Raw genomic sequence first — 18,741 nt, 5'->3', positions numbered from 1 at the left:
GACATATTTTGCTATGTGACGGATGCGTTACGCATCACGGTAACCTAAAGAAATATTACATCAGAGCAGTACGCGACTTATTTCAAATCCTCTTTATGACCGAATACTGCATACGATGACCAAATAAAAACCTGCTGTATCTTTATTCAGACCATATAAAACATAAATAAGCTAGTTATAAAGGTAACCCACTTTTTAAGTTGGGCAATTAATAAAATATTGTAAGGATCATTTTGAATCTGCGTGGAATATAAAAAAAAAGTATATTGTCAGAATCAGAACGTTTATGTCAAACGCAGGTTTTCTTTTTTTCATGGATTTTTTTGGAAAAAACGCAATAACAGCGTATTGGTATTGTAATTATTTGCTAGGTATTTTCGATGCTGTACAGCCGTTAGTATGTGAAAAATAGTGCGGGGTTTATTTATTGAATCGAGCCGATATGGATGGAGGAGACAGGATTTTGGTGGCTGCGGGCCTGACCGCGGCTGTGGTGGTGGGTGCATTCGTGCTGTGGGGTCCAGGTGGTGCTCCGAAGGTGCGGAAACGTCGGGGGCAGATCGCCGGGCTGCAGAACTTGGGCAGGACATGTTTCCTGAATACGCTCCTGCAGGCGTTAGCAGCTTGCCCCACTTTCATCGAGTGGCTGAAGAAATACGCGAAGGCCGATAGCCACAACAGTATGATTACTACATTGTACACAGTTATTGAAGGTATTTATTTTTCCTTAATTTTTCATTAAGAATTTAGTAAAATCATCGAAAAATAAATACTTATAAGAATTGAACTGCATAATATGTATGCTAATTACTTATTTACTACGCCTGCGGTAAATTTATAAAAAACCAACATAAAGTATGCATGTCCAATCAATCATAATACACTGTGTAGATAACAGGTAGTGGGTGCCGGTCTCCGAGTGACCTTGTGATTATATCACATTGTTATTTTTACCTAATATCTTACACTACATCTACATTGGGCTATTTTAGATCTGTCTGATGTCACACATGTTTACTCTATGCTATGAAAATAATGCATTATGTTTATGAAACAATATATAAATGGATAATAGTTGTGTCTGCTACCTTTATTTCTATACTCCTATTATATTGAGGCTGGTGAGAATTCGACCTATATTGTTTGTTCTATGTGATGTGCGTATCTCAGGAACTAATAGAATTTGGAAAATTCTAATGTATTATTTCATTAAAATTATTTAAAACTACCTGTTGCCAGTGGTTGCATTGGCTTGGACTAAAGTATATGGCTTATTATCAGAATATTCTTTGGGGGATTTTAGGATTTAAACTGTCTTAGGTAGAATTGTAAATATCAACATATTTTTTGTGTGAAATGTCATCCAATTCGGTTCAGTGGTTTAGGCATAAAAATTACACAGACAGACAGAGCTAATATCCTAGGGATTTCATAAAGGTAGAGTGATGCCCAACAAATAATTACTACCTAACTAGGTATTCATACAATGATATGAATCTCATCACTATCTGTACAAGTTAATTGTCATTTCTTTACTTTTAAAAACAAGAGTCATTCTGCATGTCACTGTTGTTGTTTTAATAGACAGCCAATTTGTTATCCGTGTAACATTAATGTAATACCTATTAATTAAATATTCCGATCATAATATCTTTGCACTGAGAGTGTTGCGCCCATAGGCCGGTGGGTAGTGTATCCTGCTGTTCATGAGGTGTCATGTTCAATTCCTGGGTTAAGCAAAGTACTAATGTTCTTTTCTAATTTGTATGAAATATTTCTTGGCAAAATACTCCAGGCTACTGCCTGGAGTATTGTGCCCCAGCAAATGACAAAAGGCTCATTCCATATTTTATGTGTGTAATATTGATGATGAAGAGGGTGTATATTTTCATACACCTTCGCTATAACTTTAGGCTAACCCACACACATCATAACAAACACCATGCATGTCATCCATGCACATCAAAACAACATGCATGTCTAATGCATAAGAATTTGTTACAGTTAAATGTTACAGCAATTGCTTTATTATGTGATGTGTACTAGAAATACACTATTAGGCTGTTTTATGGTTTTTATATTGCAGGCTGTAAGATAGCTATTGTCTGTAAATGATTATTATTACTGCAGGGTTCCCTTCTGCCTATGCCACATCAGTTGCATACATTGGTTGAATGCACCATTGCCTTTTTTAACCCCACTGTATTACTGTCCCACTGCTTGGCGAGGATCTCCTCCCAAACACTTGAGAGGGATTAGGCCTTAAGTCTTTGCATGCTCTCAATAAATGTATTACCAATTTTCAGGCATGCAAGTTTTCATCACGATGTTGTCCCTTACCATTAGAGCAAGTGATAATTATTATTTCTCATACACACATAACTTCGAAAAGTCAGTGGTGTGTTGCCTCGGGTTCGAATCGTCGATCACTTGCGTGGGAGGTGCCATCTTATACCATTGCCATTGGTTGTGTATTGCATTCAATCATTTTCCGCGCACATCAGCGTCACTATGCTGTGTCCTATAGAACATCGTGTAAATACGTACGTCATCCCATGTCAGTGTATAAACCTTAGTCTTCTCCTGTTTACGTCACTCATCCATGTATTGCGCCTATCTTCTTGTGTCTTCCTAAGGGACTGTGTTAAATGAGAATGCTAATTGTACCTCATTATATGTGTTAGTCTCCACCTATTCTTACGGTATTTTCATCGGCAATTTACATTTACATATATTATGCCAATTAATATGTTTAGTTTGAGTTAGCCAGTAGCAGGTTTAAGAAGAACAATCACTCAATGAATTTTATTGTACTGTACTAATACGAGGAGAGCGCTCTTTTGCTAACTCGCTCAAACACGTTTGTCGCGTCCCGCGCTTTCATTCGAAAGCTTGCTTTACCTTATCAATAACTTTCAAATAATATCTCTTATTATACATTTCGAAAGTTGTCAATGTGTCGTATTGATACAGATGAGATTCTCCATCTTTTCTTACGTAATTAGCAGTCACCTGAGCCTATAAAGGCTTGTTAAGATTACTTACGACCTTGTTATAGCAAAATTACTTGGCTTCTGAACATTGAATGGTTTACAGACATGTCATCAGGTAACATAATAATATGTTCAATTGTCCTGCTTTTGGATAATTGTATCGAAGCGATTTAAAGACACCATTTCAAAATACGGTTCGGTTTGTTTTACGCACACATACTTAATACTTTTCCGTCAACTATTTATAAAAATCGGTGAAATAATATCCGTATCAAAATTTTTATAGAGTAAATATTTCCTTTGCAGTGGTAAACGGCACCCACGAGTCAGCGCGCGGCACACCAGTATGTCCACTAGGAGTCCTACAGTCTCTCCGCGCGGCCGGCTGGGTGGTGCCGGCAGACCAGCAAGATGCTCATGAACTACTGCATGTGTTGCTGTCTTGTATAGAGGAGGAGACTGCTACTATGGCCAGAAAGGTACTATTATACCATCTTTTTTAATTTTTTTCATTATAATGTAGCAATCTATGACAACCTACTATTTAAAATCGAAGGGTAGTATAGTAGTTATGTTTAATAAACTTTTTGGATGGTAGAAAATCACTGTACAACAGATTTATCTTCCACAACAAAATTAAGATAAGGAACGAGGTCTTTATAATTACACACACTTTAAAACTGCCTATCGTTTTGGGCCTATATTTATCTTATTTCTATATTTTTTAAAAGATAACTCCCGCACTAAGAATTGCTATTATGTCGCGGGGACTTTTACAAACATACAAACAACAGACACAAAGTACAACGAGACCCGAGACAACTATTTGTGGATCCCACAAATAATTGATATGAATTAAATAATTGTTCCGTATAATAACCCACAACATCCCGATGCACTGGTGGCGGCCACCTTAACCTCAGCGGCACGGAGGCCGTTTTATATTTGCCGCCGTATGAAAAGATATGTCAAACGGCTCCATAATGTTATTTCGTTCCCAGCCCGGCTGTCTGTCCGACGCGCTGGGTTTAGGCGGTGGTCGCGCGTGGTCCGCGCTGGCGTCGCCCGCGTCCCCGCCCGCGGCGCCGCACCCGCTCCGCGCGGACTCCACGCCGCCCACGCCGTCTGCTCTGTCAGCTAGGCCTGCGTCCGCTGCGCCTACTGATGAACCCGATCTGATAGAGCCAGGTAGCACTTCTACAAGATTCTACATTGAAATTTTAATCATCATTTTGAGGGGCGGTTATCGTGTAATAGTTTACCCTTGTTTCATTGTTATGAGTCAATCGAGCTTGCGGAGTTTTCTTAGTGTATCCTTATAATAAAATAAGGTTTTTTGTAACTGACTTTATTTGAGCAAATATGTCTATCTTAATAGCTCCCTTTACACACACACCCTATCGCGCATGAAACAACAATCGCGTGTGAAAGAGATTGCGTATAAAGGGTGTGCAAGGAGAAAGGAAAGAGTGTGTACCGCGCCCATCTGTCCGCGCCCGCGAGGAAAATCGCTAGCGAAGAGCGCGCCGTCTTTCCCGTGCGTAATCCTGTACGCTCCTAAGAACGTGCGATAGAGTGTGTGTGTAGAGCCGGCCAATAAATAGGTTGAGTGTATACATGTATAGTCAAGAATGTGAAGACTTAACTAGACGATTGTTGTGTGCAGAGCCCACGATGGCGCCCCGGCTGACGAAGGGCGTGTCGCGGTCGCTGTGCCACCTGAGCTCGGTGGGACGGCGCTGGGTCACGCCGGTCACGGCCCGGCCGCCGCCCGCGCCGCCCTTCCGCGGGACCCTGGCCTCGCGCCTGCAGTGCACCGTGTGCTCGCACAAGGTAACTCTCTCCAATACATGGCGTCGGTGCAATGTTAAAGTAGCCAATCTGCCATTTTGGTGTTTTGAGTTAAAGTTTAGCGTTTGACTTTACAAATATAAATAATAAATGACTATTTAATTTAACATACACTTAAAGGCATTTATTTTTTGATACTAAATTTAAAATTTCAGAAAGATACGTTAAGATTCCGATTTACAGGACCGATTTCAATGTTCTTTTTGCTCTCCTGGAAAAAAAGGTTTTTGCAGATTGGCGACTTGACCACTTGACCGACTATGTGTATCATAGTAATTAGCTACCCGGCTGAAAGCTGAAAGTAAATACAAGAGATATGTGTTAAAACTGTGGGTGATAAAAAGCAAGAACACAGTGAGAAAAATAAATAAATAAGCAAGTCTCCTGTATTCATTTTTCGCTTTTTTATCAACAACTAGTTGCTATATCCAGACTCATAGATTTGTATGACTCGTACTGAAAAACGTTAATTGCGGTATATCATATGGCTTATTTTTATAATATTTTATTACAGAGTCCGATCCGCTATGACAAGTTCGACAGTATCTCACTGTCTATGACACACGCCAGCGCGGGACTCGCCGGCTCCTTCAGTCTTGCAGGTAAGTAACATATATCTTTAATCCCACTATTGTCCTAAAAATAAATGACTCCAAAGTTTTGACAGTATTTACAACAAATTCCTTGGCCAGATTGTTTTATCTATTTATCATTTGGCGTTTACACTTAACTTCGAGGCACCCATAGCCAGTTGCACTCACCGGTAAACGATCTGTGGGTTAAGCGACCCTTGGTGCGGTCATTCCATAGATGGGTGACCGCATAGTGGTATTACATTATGGCGATTCCGTGTTTCGGAGGGCACGTAATCCCGGTTGCTGCCTACTAAGATAACAGTCGTTAAGCCATGTCAAAGGCATTCGGACGGCGTGAACAACTTTGACACTATACTCTTTAAAATATAGCTTGATTAGAATGACAGATGTCAAACTGTTTTGACTAGGGTTGTAAAAGTATTGATCAAAATCGATAGCGAAAAAATCGAATCTAAAATAATTATATTCGATTCAATTATTTTTGAATTAGCTTTTTACGAATTGTTGTTGTGAATCTTATTGTTTAAGCAAATTCGTATAGGACGACCAGCCCTACTTTTAACACCGCACGGAGACCTCTCCTAGTTTAGTATTAATTAGGACAATGAAATAAAACAATGAAAACAATTAAATAAAATTAATTTATTCAGTTAATGGTGCAATTCTGATGATAGGGATGAGGATGATAGTAATATAGGATGCGCAGTTAATGGTCCGCATCCTAAATCAGTATTATCCTCATCGCTATCATCAGAATCGCTGGAACAACCTTGGAGATTAATTATTAATTCTTGGTCACAAATAGTATCAAAGTCTACTTCGCGATTAACGATTAATCAGTCGATTTACTCTGATCTATTGTGTCTCCTCACTAAAATTTTTGCAACATGACGTAGCCTTGTAGAGAGGTTGAAAATTATTAGGTTTATTTTTAAAACTAAAGAAATTATACTGATTTTTAGTTTAAAGGCTGATTGTATTGAATTATTCTGATTTCTTATTGAGGATCTGTATTTAAAAAATAGTTATAATGCTAGACAAGACAGATTTTTCGTGTTTCAATTTGTAATACTCGTTAGACGTCGCTACAAAGTTGTGTTCTCTGTTTTGCTTAGAACTGTCATTTTAATCAAGCTATATTTCAAAGAGTATAGGTTGACCACTAGCCACACACAAAAAAAAAACTTATCTTTAATATAATTCGTCAAAACGTTTTTTAGGGCTTAGGCTTTGTCTGGGGCTGCTTTCGTTATGAATGTAAGCGTATATTTTGTCCAGGTCTGCTCCGAGCGTTCACCGCCCCGGAGATGGTGAAGGGCGTGCGCTGCAGCAAGTGTTGCCCGGAGCCCGAGGGCAGTGAGCCTGCGCCCCCCGCGCCTCCTACAGCTTATACCAAACATATACGCACCGTCAGCTTCGGCAAGGTAACGAGCAATAATAATTTACACATTTCATTGTTTAAGTTTTTTAACAAACTATTTTTAATAATTTAGAATGTTATTTGGTTTTTGACCTATGGCTGCACTTTATTTGACGTGCCAATATCCGTGTGTTACGTAAACGGGCACGTACACTTTTGTGCCGAGTAAGTAACGTAACTATTGTCAATTTTGCGCCTCTATTTTATGACATCGTGAATTTTAAGTAAATTTCTGTTACTTTGGTGGGTTGACAGTATATTGTTGTATATGAGTTGTTCAGTATTTGCTAGACTGTACTGTGTTGTGTGTGGTGCAGCTGCCGTACTGCCTGTGCCTGCACATCGGGCGCGTGGAGTGGCTGGGCGGCGCGCTCAACAAGCGCGGCGAGTTCGTGGCCTTCCCCGAGACACTCTCCATGGCGCCCTACGCCGCCGTGCAGCAGCCCAAGGTGATCTCTCGATCCTTACTAGACTGTTAGATTGTGTTGTGTGTGGTGCAGCTGCCGTACTGCCTGTGCCTGCACATCGGGCGCGTGGAGTGGCTGGGCGGCGCGCTCAACAAGCGCGGCGAGTTCGTGGCCTTCCCCGAGACACTCTCCATGGCGCCCTACGCCGCCGTGCAGCAGCCCAAGGTGATCTCTCGATCCTTACTAGACTGTTAGATTGTGTTGTGTGTGGTGCAGCTGCCGTACTGCCTGTGCCTGCACATCGGGCGCGTGGAGTGGCTGGGCGGCGCGCTCAACAAGCGCGGCGAGTTCGTGGCCTTCCCCGAGACACTCTCCATGGCGCCCTACGCCGCCGTGCAGCAGCCCAAGGTGATCTCTCGATCCTTACTAGACTGTTAGATTGTGTTGTGTGTGGTGCAGCTGCCGTACTGCCTGTGCCTGCACATCGGGCGCGTGGAGTGGCTGGGCGGCGCGCTCAACAAGCGCGGCGAGTTCGTGGCCTTCCCCGAGACACTCTCCATGGCGCCCTACGCCGCCGTGCAGCAGCCCAAGGTGATCTCTCGATCCTTACTAGACTGTTAGATTGTGTTGTGTGTGGTGCAGCTGCCGTACTGCCTGTGCCTGCACATCGGGCGCGTGGAGTGGCTGGGCGGCGCGCTCAACAAGCGCGGCGAGTTCGTGGCCTTCCCCGAGACACTCTCCATGGCGCCCTACGCCGCCGTGCAGCAGCCCAAGGTGATCTCTCGATCCTTACTAGACTGTTAGATTGTGTTGTGTGTGGTGCAGCTGCCGTACTGCCTGTGCCTGCACATCGGGCGCGTGGAGTGGCTGGGCGGCGCGCTCAACAAGCGCGGCGAGTTCGTGGCCTTCCCCGAGACACTCTCCATGGCGCCCTACGCCGCCGTGCAGCAGCCCAAGGTGATCTCTCGATCCTTACTAGACTGTTAGATTGTGTTGTGTGTGGTGCAGCTGCCGTACTGCCTGTGCCTGCACATCGGGCGCGTGGAGTGGCTGGGCGGCGCGCTCAACAAGCGCGGCGAGTTCGTGGCCTTCCCCGAGACACTCTCCATGGCGCCCTACGCCGCCGTGCAGCAGCCCAAGGTGATCTCTCGATCCTTACTAGACTGTTAGATTGTGTTGTGTGTGGTGCAGCTGCCGTACTGCCTGTGCCTGCACATCGGGCGCGTGGAGTGGCTGGGCGGCGCGCTCAACAAGCGCGGCGAGTTCGTGGCCTTCCCCGAGACACTCTCCATGGCGCCCTACGCCGCCGTGCAGCAGCCCAAGGTGATCTCTCGATCCTTACTAGACTGTTAGATTGTGTTGTGTGTGGTGCAGCTGCCGTACTGCCTGTGCCTGCACATCGGGCGCGTGGAGTGGCTGGGCGGCGCGCTCAACAAGCGCGGCGAGTTCGTGGCCTTCCCCGAGACACTCTCCATGGCGCCCTACGCCGCCGTGCAGCAGCCCAAGGTGATCTCTCGATCCTTACTAGACTGTTAGATTGTGTTGTGTGTGGTGCAGCTGCCGTACTGCCTGTGCCTGCACATCGGGCGCGTGGAGTGGCTGGGCGGCGCGCTCAACAAGCGCGGCGAGTTCGTGGCCTTCCCCGAGACACTCTCCATGGCGCCCTACGCCGCCGTGCAGCAGCCCAAGGTGATCTCTCGATCCTTACTAGACTGTTAGATTGTGTTGTGTGTGGTGCAGCTGCCGTACTGCCTGTGCCTGCACATCGGGCGCGTGGAGTGGCTGGGCGGCGCGCTCAACAAGCGCGGCGAGTTCGTGGCCTTCCCCGAGACACTCTCCATGGCGCCCTACGCCGCCGTGCAGCAGCCCAAGGTGATCTCTCGATCCTTACTAGACTGTTAGATTGTGTTGTGTGTGGTGCAGCTGCCGTACTGCCTGTGCCTGCACATCGGGCGCGTGGAGTGGCTGGGCGGCGCGCTCAACAAGCGCGGCGAGTTCGTGGCCTTCCCCGAGACACTCTCCATGGCGCCCTACGCCGCCGTGCAGCAGCCCAAGGTGATCTCTCGATCCTTACTAGACTGTTAGATTGTGTTGTGTGTGGTGCAGCTGCCGTACTGCCTGTGCCTGCACATCGGGCGCGTGGAGTGGCTGGGCGGCGCGCTCAACAAGCGCGGCGAGTTCGTGGCCTTCCCCGAGACACTCTCCATGGCGCCCTACGCCGCCGTGCAGCAGCCCAAGGTGATCTCTCGATCCTTACTAGACTGTTAGATTGTGTTGTGTGTGGTGCAGCTGCCGTACTGCCTGTGCCTGCACATCGGGCGCGTGGAGTGGCTGGGCGGCGCGCTCAACAAGCGCGGCGAGTTCGTGGCCTTCCCCGAGACACTCTCCATGGCGCCCTACGCCGCCGTGCAGCAGCCCAAGGTGATCTCTCGATCCTATTGACCTACTATTTCGGCGAGTTGGTCAATATAAATCAGTCGACTACCAGTCGAATCGATTTCTCTTTATGAAATGTCAAAAATACATTTTAGTATAGGAATACGAAATAGTGACGTCACAGTTTCGTATTTTTGTTGGTATCAAATGAGTGCGTCATAAAATGTTTCAGTCTGTAGTCATTACAATTTCAACACTATCTACCAGCAAAATTATATAGCCTGGGTATTTTATATGAGCTATTTACGAATACAAGTTTAACAATTTGTCGTCAATTTAGTCAACTATCTAATAACGCTTAAAGTTTGGTGAACGATCAGATGGTCAAGGTGAGTATTTCAATGCTTCGGAGGGCACGTAAGAAGCCGTCTTCGATTAAGACTACAGTCGTTAAGCCAAAAGCCTTCCGGCGGCTTGAACAGTTTTGATACCAGGTTCATAATGTTCCGCAGTTGGATCTAGTCTCCTTGGTGGGCGAGGGTCGTCTCCGCTGTGGGCTATCGACCCTGAACGCGGCGGGAGGGGCGGGCGGCGCGGGCGGCGGGGAGGGCGGCGCGCTGTACCGGCTGACGGGCGTGGTGGTGCACGTGGGCGGCCCGCGCTCCGGACACTTCGCCACCTACCGCCGGGGGAACGGCTTCGAGGCCAAGAGGTACCACACCAGCACTTTACCATTATTCATGCTTTAGTCTACCACAGCTGAGTAATGGTCGTATTTATGAGTTAATAAAATAAGCCTCTCGAGATAAGTTAAACTTTATTAACCAAAAACTATGTTTAGTTGAGTCTATGACATCTATTTAGGCTCATAGACTCAAGTCTCAACTCAAGACAAAAAAAATAATTCAATATACAGGATCAAATCGCAAAACCAACAGGAAAACTACCTTTAATTTTAATAACGTCTTTAGTTTAATTTATCTATCACGAAACCTCAGGTTTCATTCTCTAATAAAGCAAAATGATTATGAGTAATCCTTTGCTCGAACATAAAAAATAAACATATAACAAAAGTATTTTCTCCAGATGGTGGTACACGTCAGACACGCTGGTGCACGAGGTGTCGCTACAGGAAGTGCTCCGCTGCTCCGCCTACCTGCTGTTCTACGAGCGAGTCGCGCACGAGTACGCGCATAACAACACACAACACTTTTAAATACACCCTTCCAGAGGCTATCACGTAGTTCATTTGACAACTATTCAAAATGTTATCAATACAACTATAAAATCCACTATGCTGTACATTGTTTTCTCCCTTAGATTATAACGATTAACACGTTACGTCAAAGCAGCGATGTACTGATTACCGACCATTAATTTGACGTTCACTAGTTGTCAAATGAGATACGTGAAAAGCAAGCTGTTCGTATATCAGAGAAAGGAATATCATGATACTGGATAAATAGTGCAAGAGTTAAAAAGGGTTAATACCCGTATTCACAAGTAAAACTGTTGGTAGATTCTAAACAGTGATAGCCGAGTGGTATAAGTTGATACCTTTCACGCCAGTGGTCGCAGGTTCGAACCCGAGGCAACACACTAATGACTTTTAGAAGTTATGTGTGTATTAGAATTAATTATCACTTGCTCTAACGGTAAAGGAAAACATCGTGATGCAACCTTGTATGCCTAAAAATTAGTTTAATACATTTACTGAAGGTATGCAAAGTCCCCAAAGTCCCCAACCCGCACTTGGTCAGCGTGGTGGACTATATGCCTAACTCCTCCCTCGTTTACGAAGAGACCTTTGCCCAGCAGTGGGATAGTAATGGTATAAAAAATTACACTGTAAAGCCCCGTAGTGTTATTTGTGAATACGAGTATAAGAATACTGTATAAAGTGGAGTATCATGGTACAAGGGAATAACTTAAATGTACCGATGACTTTTACACAGGTGTGATATCTTTAGTATCGAATTATTGTAATATACTACAGAAGCGCAATTCTCTACTTTAATACTATCGACTATCGAAAGTCTGACATTTAAAATGTACTTTAAAATTAGTTCCTACGACACCCGCTAGAGGCGCTGATCAGATTTTCATACAAAATTTGCTGATAGCTAGTCGGTTGTCGATAGTAGTAGAAAATTGCCTCTGAAGTGAATTCTCTAGGTACTAAAGTAAGACAGTATCATGATACAGGACTTAAATGTCGCTAGGAATGCAGAAAATACAAGAGATTTGTATTATTAATGTTATGCGCATGCGCAGCGCTCTAGTCTCTTACTAGTTCTCTCTAAATCCCGCCAGGAGGCGACACTGTATAAACAAACACTTAAAGAACTGAATTATTCTCCCAAAAATTAATTAAAATTTGACTAATTAATGACTAAAATCTAAAATTTTGGCTGTGTTCACTCACATTTCTAAGATCACTTTTCGCTCATTTCTATCAGTATTAATTACTAAATGTGAATTAACTAAGTACACTGGTAAACTTTTAAATAACATTGCGTCCTCTTTTTTATCGTCCTATCTCTTTTTAATCACTAAAGGCACTAAACACAGTATAATCTTTCAAGCAGTATATAAACTACAAACAACATTTTTAAACAGCACTTTACATAATGATCCGTGGGTTAAGCAAACTATGCTGCGGACATTCTAAAGATGGGTGATCGTTAAGTTATATTTGAGCTGAGCGTTTCCATGCTTAAACTCGATTGTGGGTGTCAATTAAGGTAATAGTCACTAAGCCATGTCAAAGGCCTTTGAACATATTTTACCTAAATATTTTTGTTTCGAGTTTCCATACTGCTTGAAACCTTATATAATAATACTGTGGCTATAACCAGTGTACTTACATACAATTTTGAAAAGAAATCCTTCAAAAATTTCTTACACGAAAATTTGGTCCCTACTCTGTAATAGATAAGGTTCAATATCGAGCTGCTAGTTAAGAGTTACTATGTATTTGACGTGCATTTAAACGCTACATATCTTGTGGATTCATGTAGAAGACTTTCATATCGAAGATATTTGGGACAGTGGTATTGAAGATAAATAAATAATGAATATAATAAAACACAGTCGCAACAGAAAACTAACTTATGTGTAGTTGGGTACTCACTAAATAGTGACACGGCACACATATAGCTCCGCGTTAAAAAATCCTTATTCGGGAAATCCGTGAGCTAGGCGTGTAAAAAGTGTTGTCAGTGATAGTTAAGTGTACAATTCACCTCATCAATTGTGGGCAAAGTGATCCTTCATCAGGTTTGGGAGTTATTAACCCTCAAACTTGGCAGAGGATAGCCACCAAACGGCTTTAACTACCACCAAGCCACAAACAACATCACATCAGGCCCAATATCCTCTACTATATAGGCGTATTATCAACCCATATAAGCTCTTGAGTATACTAACTATGTGAAGCTTTGTTCATATGTTCAGACACCGGGCCTCTCAGGGTAGCTACACACATATTCGGTTCAACATTAATCGGCCTAGCCGGGCGGCAAAACCCGATCGGCACAAGCCGAACAAGTGAGTCGAGTTGGTTTGTTGTTCGATGAATATTACCGAAACGAACGCACCGAATATGTGTAGTAAGCCTCACAGATAAGGAATGCCGACTCGTCGACACATGTCATCTTGAGGACCAACGGCCATTATTTGCAAGAAAAAAATTGTCAGCGACTTTTAGAAAAGTCGTTGACAAGTTACCGAAAGTCAGAGATTGTATGACCATTAAAAATACGTTCTATAGGTCTACTGGTTCGCGCGATAGAGTAACTATAAAGTTGGCCATTGCCTTGTATGGATATGAACGAAGCAAGCACGTATACGCTCGGGTATCTCCGTAGACGTGCGTATACCATTCTCCTTCCCCAAGATAAATGTATGTTAATCTACAATTATTACTAAGAACTGATACAATTGTTGTTCGTCTCATAATAAATATTAAATTTAAATAATAATACGTAGTTAGAAACAAAATAACGTTGTCTGTCCATACCTCTTGTGAGTCACTGTAGTTTCTATTGTAAAATACACCCTATAAAAACTTTCCTATAGTTAATAATCGTAATGTTCTAAATTGACATGTTTCTAAACTAAACTGTCTCTATTTAATTTTCATCCCCTGTCCCAGAGGTCATTTTTGTAGTTTCTCAACTAGAATTTTGTGTACTTGAATATTTTCAAAAAAAAATAAGGGCTTTCATAAAAATAAATCGTATCGAATAATTTGTCAATTTACAGTATTTCTATTACTACAATACACCGAAAAATTTAACTAAAGACGAAAAATTTAACAAAATTAAAGATTTCTCCTTGTTTTATCTCTAAGATGAATAACAGAATATATTAGTATATAAACAACAAAATATAAAGTTTTAGATAATAATTATTTTCAATATGTTGCCTGACTTTAACGAAATTACTCATAATATTCAAGCATACAAAATTCTAGTGTCACCATTTTAAACTTAACAAAAAGAGTATCTATTTTTCCACCTATAACATTTCCACGTGGCTTTCCTTCCACGATATATTTTTAACTTCTAGTACAGTACGTACGCGAATTATCTACATGTCAGTCATTTTATAACACCTCGAAATATGAATGTAGAATTTTATTTATAATTCCATGTCAAGTTTTATAGTATGCAATAGTGCCGTAGAAAATGGGTGTTTTAGACGTAATATAATTCTAACTGCCGGTTTGACTACTACTGGATAAGTTTCGGTTAGCTTTCACATAACGATTCATCACAAGTGGAATTTTGACAGATACTTTCATAAACTTCCTGTGAGAGTATCTATTAGATTTGCTATCAGACATTTATCCGTAGGTCGTAAAACTGGCCTTCAATGTTTCAGTAATCAGTGTATTGTAAGAGTCCCTTTTTCAATGCCGGTGCAGACTGCGTGCGCGTTAGTGCACGTATACGCATAAAAAACGTATAATAATATGTTTGGAATATTCTTGGCATTTATTCAAATATTGCAATCGATGTAATTTCTATTAGTTTTAATGCACACGAGTACTTGAAAAATGTGAATTTACTCAACTATATTATATTTTCGAATATAATTCGATCAACAGCAAATGAAACGATCAATTCCTAATTTTGATCATATTTTGAACAAAATTGTTTAAAACACTAGAATGGTCGAATAACAAAACTTTACTCAATTTAGAGTAGCACTCAAAAGTATTACTACTGCGACATTTGTCAAACGCCGAGATAGGAAGTCTAATTGTTACTCAAAATTGAGAGAGGTTTCGTTCGGCCATAAGTGTATTTTTGAGTTTAGCCAAGTATGACTTGAATCAACGTGTGCCATGGTAAATGACCTCATAATTTTGCTTTTGTGTGGTTTAAAATATATAGCACAAATATATCTACGTTATCATTTCATTGTTTCGTGTCTGTAACATTCAATGTATAGACCCAATAGTTTCGATGTTAATAGAAAATGAATTTATAACTATATTCGAATAGATCGTGTACAATTTAAGAGCCTATTTGTTGGCCAACTTGTTGACCGATGGGTAGCTTTCACCCCCGTGTTGGATAGCAAGTTGGTTGATAAATCGGTTGGTATATTTTAATTCGTCCATTGTGTGTTGTTATGAGCAAGGTTCGAAGGTTCATTTTTTTGTGCAAAAACGGGTTGGGTTTAAATTAAGGGGGTTGCAACCCGTATGGTTATGCTCAGAGGGTTATTCTGTATCTCAATATTGTATTTTGATGTGACTTTGTATATTGTCTTTGCATTTCTATTTCTCAATGGCGGTTACTCATTCTGGTACCATATTAAAAAAAAAAACATTTGACTAAATAAACATCTTAATATCTACAAAGTTATTAGTCGCTTAGACAGACTTCTGAGCAATTCAAAATTAAAGGTATTTTCAAAATCAAATTTATTCATAATGAGTTGCCGCCAAAATATCTGTGTACTTACTATTGCATTTATTTTACACAATTCTCACTTATCCTGTACATAACAATTATGTAATTTTGTCTTGAAAATCAAATTTTCTAATAAGAATGCTATTACATTGAAATAAAGTGATTTTGACCAAGAGCAAACCTCTCGTAGAAACAGTAGCGAGGTCCTAGCTTCAATACCTATTATTAATTTATATAAAAAGATGCAGTATCTTCAAGCCTAGCTATTGTTGGTTCTACAAATGGCAAAAGGTGATTTAAGATAAATGATCCAAATGAGCTTGCGACAGAGGAATACTTTTTACTCCCTTCGGGTTAAACAGGCGCAACATTTTTATTCGTTTGGGAGCTTCAACAAAGCTGCCTTGTATCGAAGGACTTTACTGATCAAAAATCACTTTCATAAGGTGTAATAGCATTCAAAAACTTTTGGATATATCTAGCGAGGCTAATGTCCCTGTGTTTTTTATTAATTAATATATAATTAATTATTGTATAGGGATGGTACGTGCCTAATTAGGTGGAGCGTAAGAGCTTGACTGATGATGCCATGTTATATGTAACGCATAATTAGTTTAATTATTTATTTAATTTTCACTTGTGGCTCGAAACGGTTCTTTGGTAGGTGGCTGAACAAATATGTTTAAAATTCCTGACACTTTTACTTCAAACATGTAAATGTCTTTCAAAATATTAAATAAAATAGGCAATAAAGACTAAACTACTGAAATAGCACTTAATATCGCTGACATATTAAAACGATCCTTTTATAAAGGCCTACTGTTTTATCTGATTTTTATATTACTCTTTATTTAATCAGGTTTTACGAACATATAACTGTACTGGTTTAAAACACAGGTGGGTAGTTATTTTGTAGACCTACAGGCCATAGACAGATAGACACTAAACGCTGTATTTGTCCATCCATAACAAATATTAGAAGCTTGAGTCATTGATCAATCCTTTGAAATTTTATTGCACCACAACTGGATAATATAATTAATGATAATTTATTTATCTTATTTATTTGTTTACTAAACTATTGTTTGTTTGTTATTGTATAAGTTATGCAATAATTTTAAAGTATAGTGTCTCTATTACTAATAAATTTAAATACTGAAGTGTCCCAGCTCTAAGTCCTAGCTCGGTCATAAATGTATTTGTTCCGCCATCTGTCTTGTTGTATATTTTAGTTTTAGATGTATAGTACTGCACAAGTAATATTTATAATAAATGATGGAAAACGAATAAAAACAGCATAATTTATGTTTAAATGTGGTTGTTATGTAGATATTATGTACCAAAATTGCTATATAGATTAATTTTAGGATAGAATTATATGAGAATTAGTCACTGTTGGTGTTTCAAAACACAGTAAAATAAGCTTTCAGCAGGCCTTAGGATCCACTTTCGAATACTTATGATAAACTTGATGGTACAAGAGTAATATACTCTTTTCCCAAAATAAGTTTGATTTACATAATGTAATATCTAGGTAAGACCCAGATAGAGACAGGGATAGACAAATATGAAAGAATTCGACATTATATCTTATCTGATCTTATCATTCCCTCTGGTTGCCCGTATTGATATCAGTAGCCACTTTAACGTCTTAAGTAATTTGTCCGTGAATTACTTTCTAGGTCATTTCCTTTTGTCACAATAGACCTAGTAAAGAGAGAATGTGTGCATTGCACCTTTCTTAAATTGTAACCGCAAATTTACACTACTGTGTGAATAACATTGTGCAATAAAATAGTTTAGAAAGTATTGCATGTTTGATGAAATACGTATTCATATATAACCAAATAAAAGTCCGAACTACAAGCTTAAGTCAAGATTGGCAATCTGTTTGCAATAATGCTTGCCTTTTTGCACGAAAATGACGTCACAAGTGACTAATTCTCATAGTGTAAGTAGTAGAAAGTAATTCCCACCAATATTCGGAACTGTTTGGAGCCCACATTCGTGTCAATACACATTGCGCAATAGTTTACGACCAAAACAATGACTCATACGCAATGGTGAAATGTGAAACATTGGAACATCTTATACTGAGAAATGTTTCTGCGGAAATCTTGTTCTGATTTGATGACTAATGCTAATGCCCTATTTCACCACTAGACAGACATAAATTATATACTCTTTGTATACTCCTAAAATATGACCCTTATTTTTGGTGAAATAAGGCGCTAAATTAAATCAGTGATATAAGTTTATGTAATAAATCGGCAGCTCTTTTGCCGATGTTAGTGTATTTGTTGTAAAATATTGCATAATATTATTGCGCAATATTTTGTTTTACTCGTCAATGAGTTAGTATAGTGAGTTTGACTTTCGCGCCAAAAATGTGTAGTGTGAGAATTGTTTCGTCATAATTACCTACTTTGTAAACTGCAGAGGCTCAATGTCAATGACCTTTTATCTTAAGTTTTGAAGTAGACACTACATAATAGTATTACTAGCTAGAATATTGTCAGAAAACTGTTTATGCTACAGTAATAGAAAGGAAAGTCAATTCTAGCAAGGATTTTGTTATTTTTTATTTAAAGCTGCCTTACTAAAAAAAGTAATGTTAGCATTGATTGGTCTATATTATGTCTCTTTCAATCAGATTTTAGGCTATCTGAGGGGCAAAAAGACAACTGATAAATTATCTAAGCTTGCATGACATTTATCGTACTGGGGCCAATGCAAATTTTTGGGTTCTGACAAGTCGTGAGACTTTTGTAATGGCCTGAGTAAAGTAAGACAGTAAGTAAATGTGTTTATTTGATATTTGTGTGAGGAATATTGCATAAACTTTACCTTATTGCATTGTAAACTGCAGGTAACATGCACTAAACAAAACATTTCAAAGGAAATAACAACACACATCCTTCTTACACTACACATACATGGAAGTGAATAAATTATGTTTTCATTAGGTAATTGCTTTGCAAACGTTAATGTTATGTTCCTATTGGTGCGAACTTCCAGAGAAACAATGTGGCAACTGTAGATAGATGGACTGTATAATGTTTATAATAAATTGTATTATAAGTCTGTGTTGTTTTACTGCCCTTATCTGAATAGCGCACTTGGTGATGATTGTTGTCTGATAAATGCATTGTGATGTCAAATCAGTACACT

General features: G+C 40.3%; 1 protein-coding gene across 1 annotated transcript; it reads left to right on the top strand.

Moving 5' to 3' along the window:
* Positions 1-288: 288 nt before the first annotated feature.
* Positions 289-18,654, top strand: Usp30 (ubiquitin specific protease 30). The gene is made up of 9 exons (XM_076121447.1): positions 289-713; positions 3,300-3,472; positions 3,995-4,181; positions 4,660-4,826; positions 5,359-5,446; positions 6,719-6,864; positions 7,178-7,309; positions 10,156-10,355; positions 10,730-18,654. Exons 1-9 carry the CDS (start codon positions 443-445, stop codon positions 10,857-10,859), a joined length of 1,494 nt encoding a protein of 497 aa, XP_075977562.1. The 5' UTR covers positions 289-442; the 3' UTR covers positions 10,860-18,654.
* Positions 18,655-18,741: the final 87 nt, after the last annotated feature.

This window comes from Anticarsia gemmatalis, chromosome 13 (assembly GCF_050436995.1).
Source record: "Anticarsia gemmatalis isolate Benzon Research Colony breed Stoneville strain chromosome 13, ilAntGemm2 primary, whole genome shotgun sequence".
In the NCBI taxonomy this organism is placed as follows: Eukaryota; Metazoa; Arthropoda; class Insecta; order Lepidoptera; family Erebidae; genus Anticarsia; species Anticarsia gemmatalis.
This window is presented reverse-complemented; position numbering and strand designations above follow the sequence as displayed.

Bases quoted from the DNA above. Each gene is read 5' to 3' on its own strand.
- Usp30 (XM_076121447.1), top strand. From the start codon at position 443: ATGGATGGAGGAGACAGGATTTTGGTGGCTGCGGGCCTGACCGCGGCT. The intron at 714-3,299 runs GTATTTATTTTT...TTTCCTTTGCAG, and splicing joins ATTGTACACAGTTATTGAAG to TGGTAAACGGCACCCACGAG. The intron at 10,356-10,729 runs GTACCACACCAG...TATTTTCTCCAG, and splicing joins AACGGCTTCGAGGCCAAGAG to ATGGTGGTACACGTCAGACA.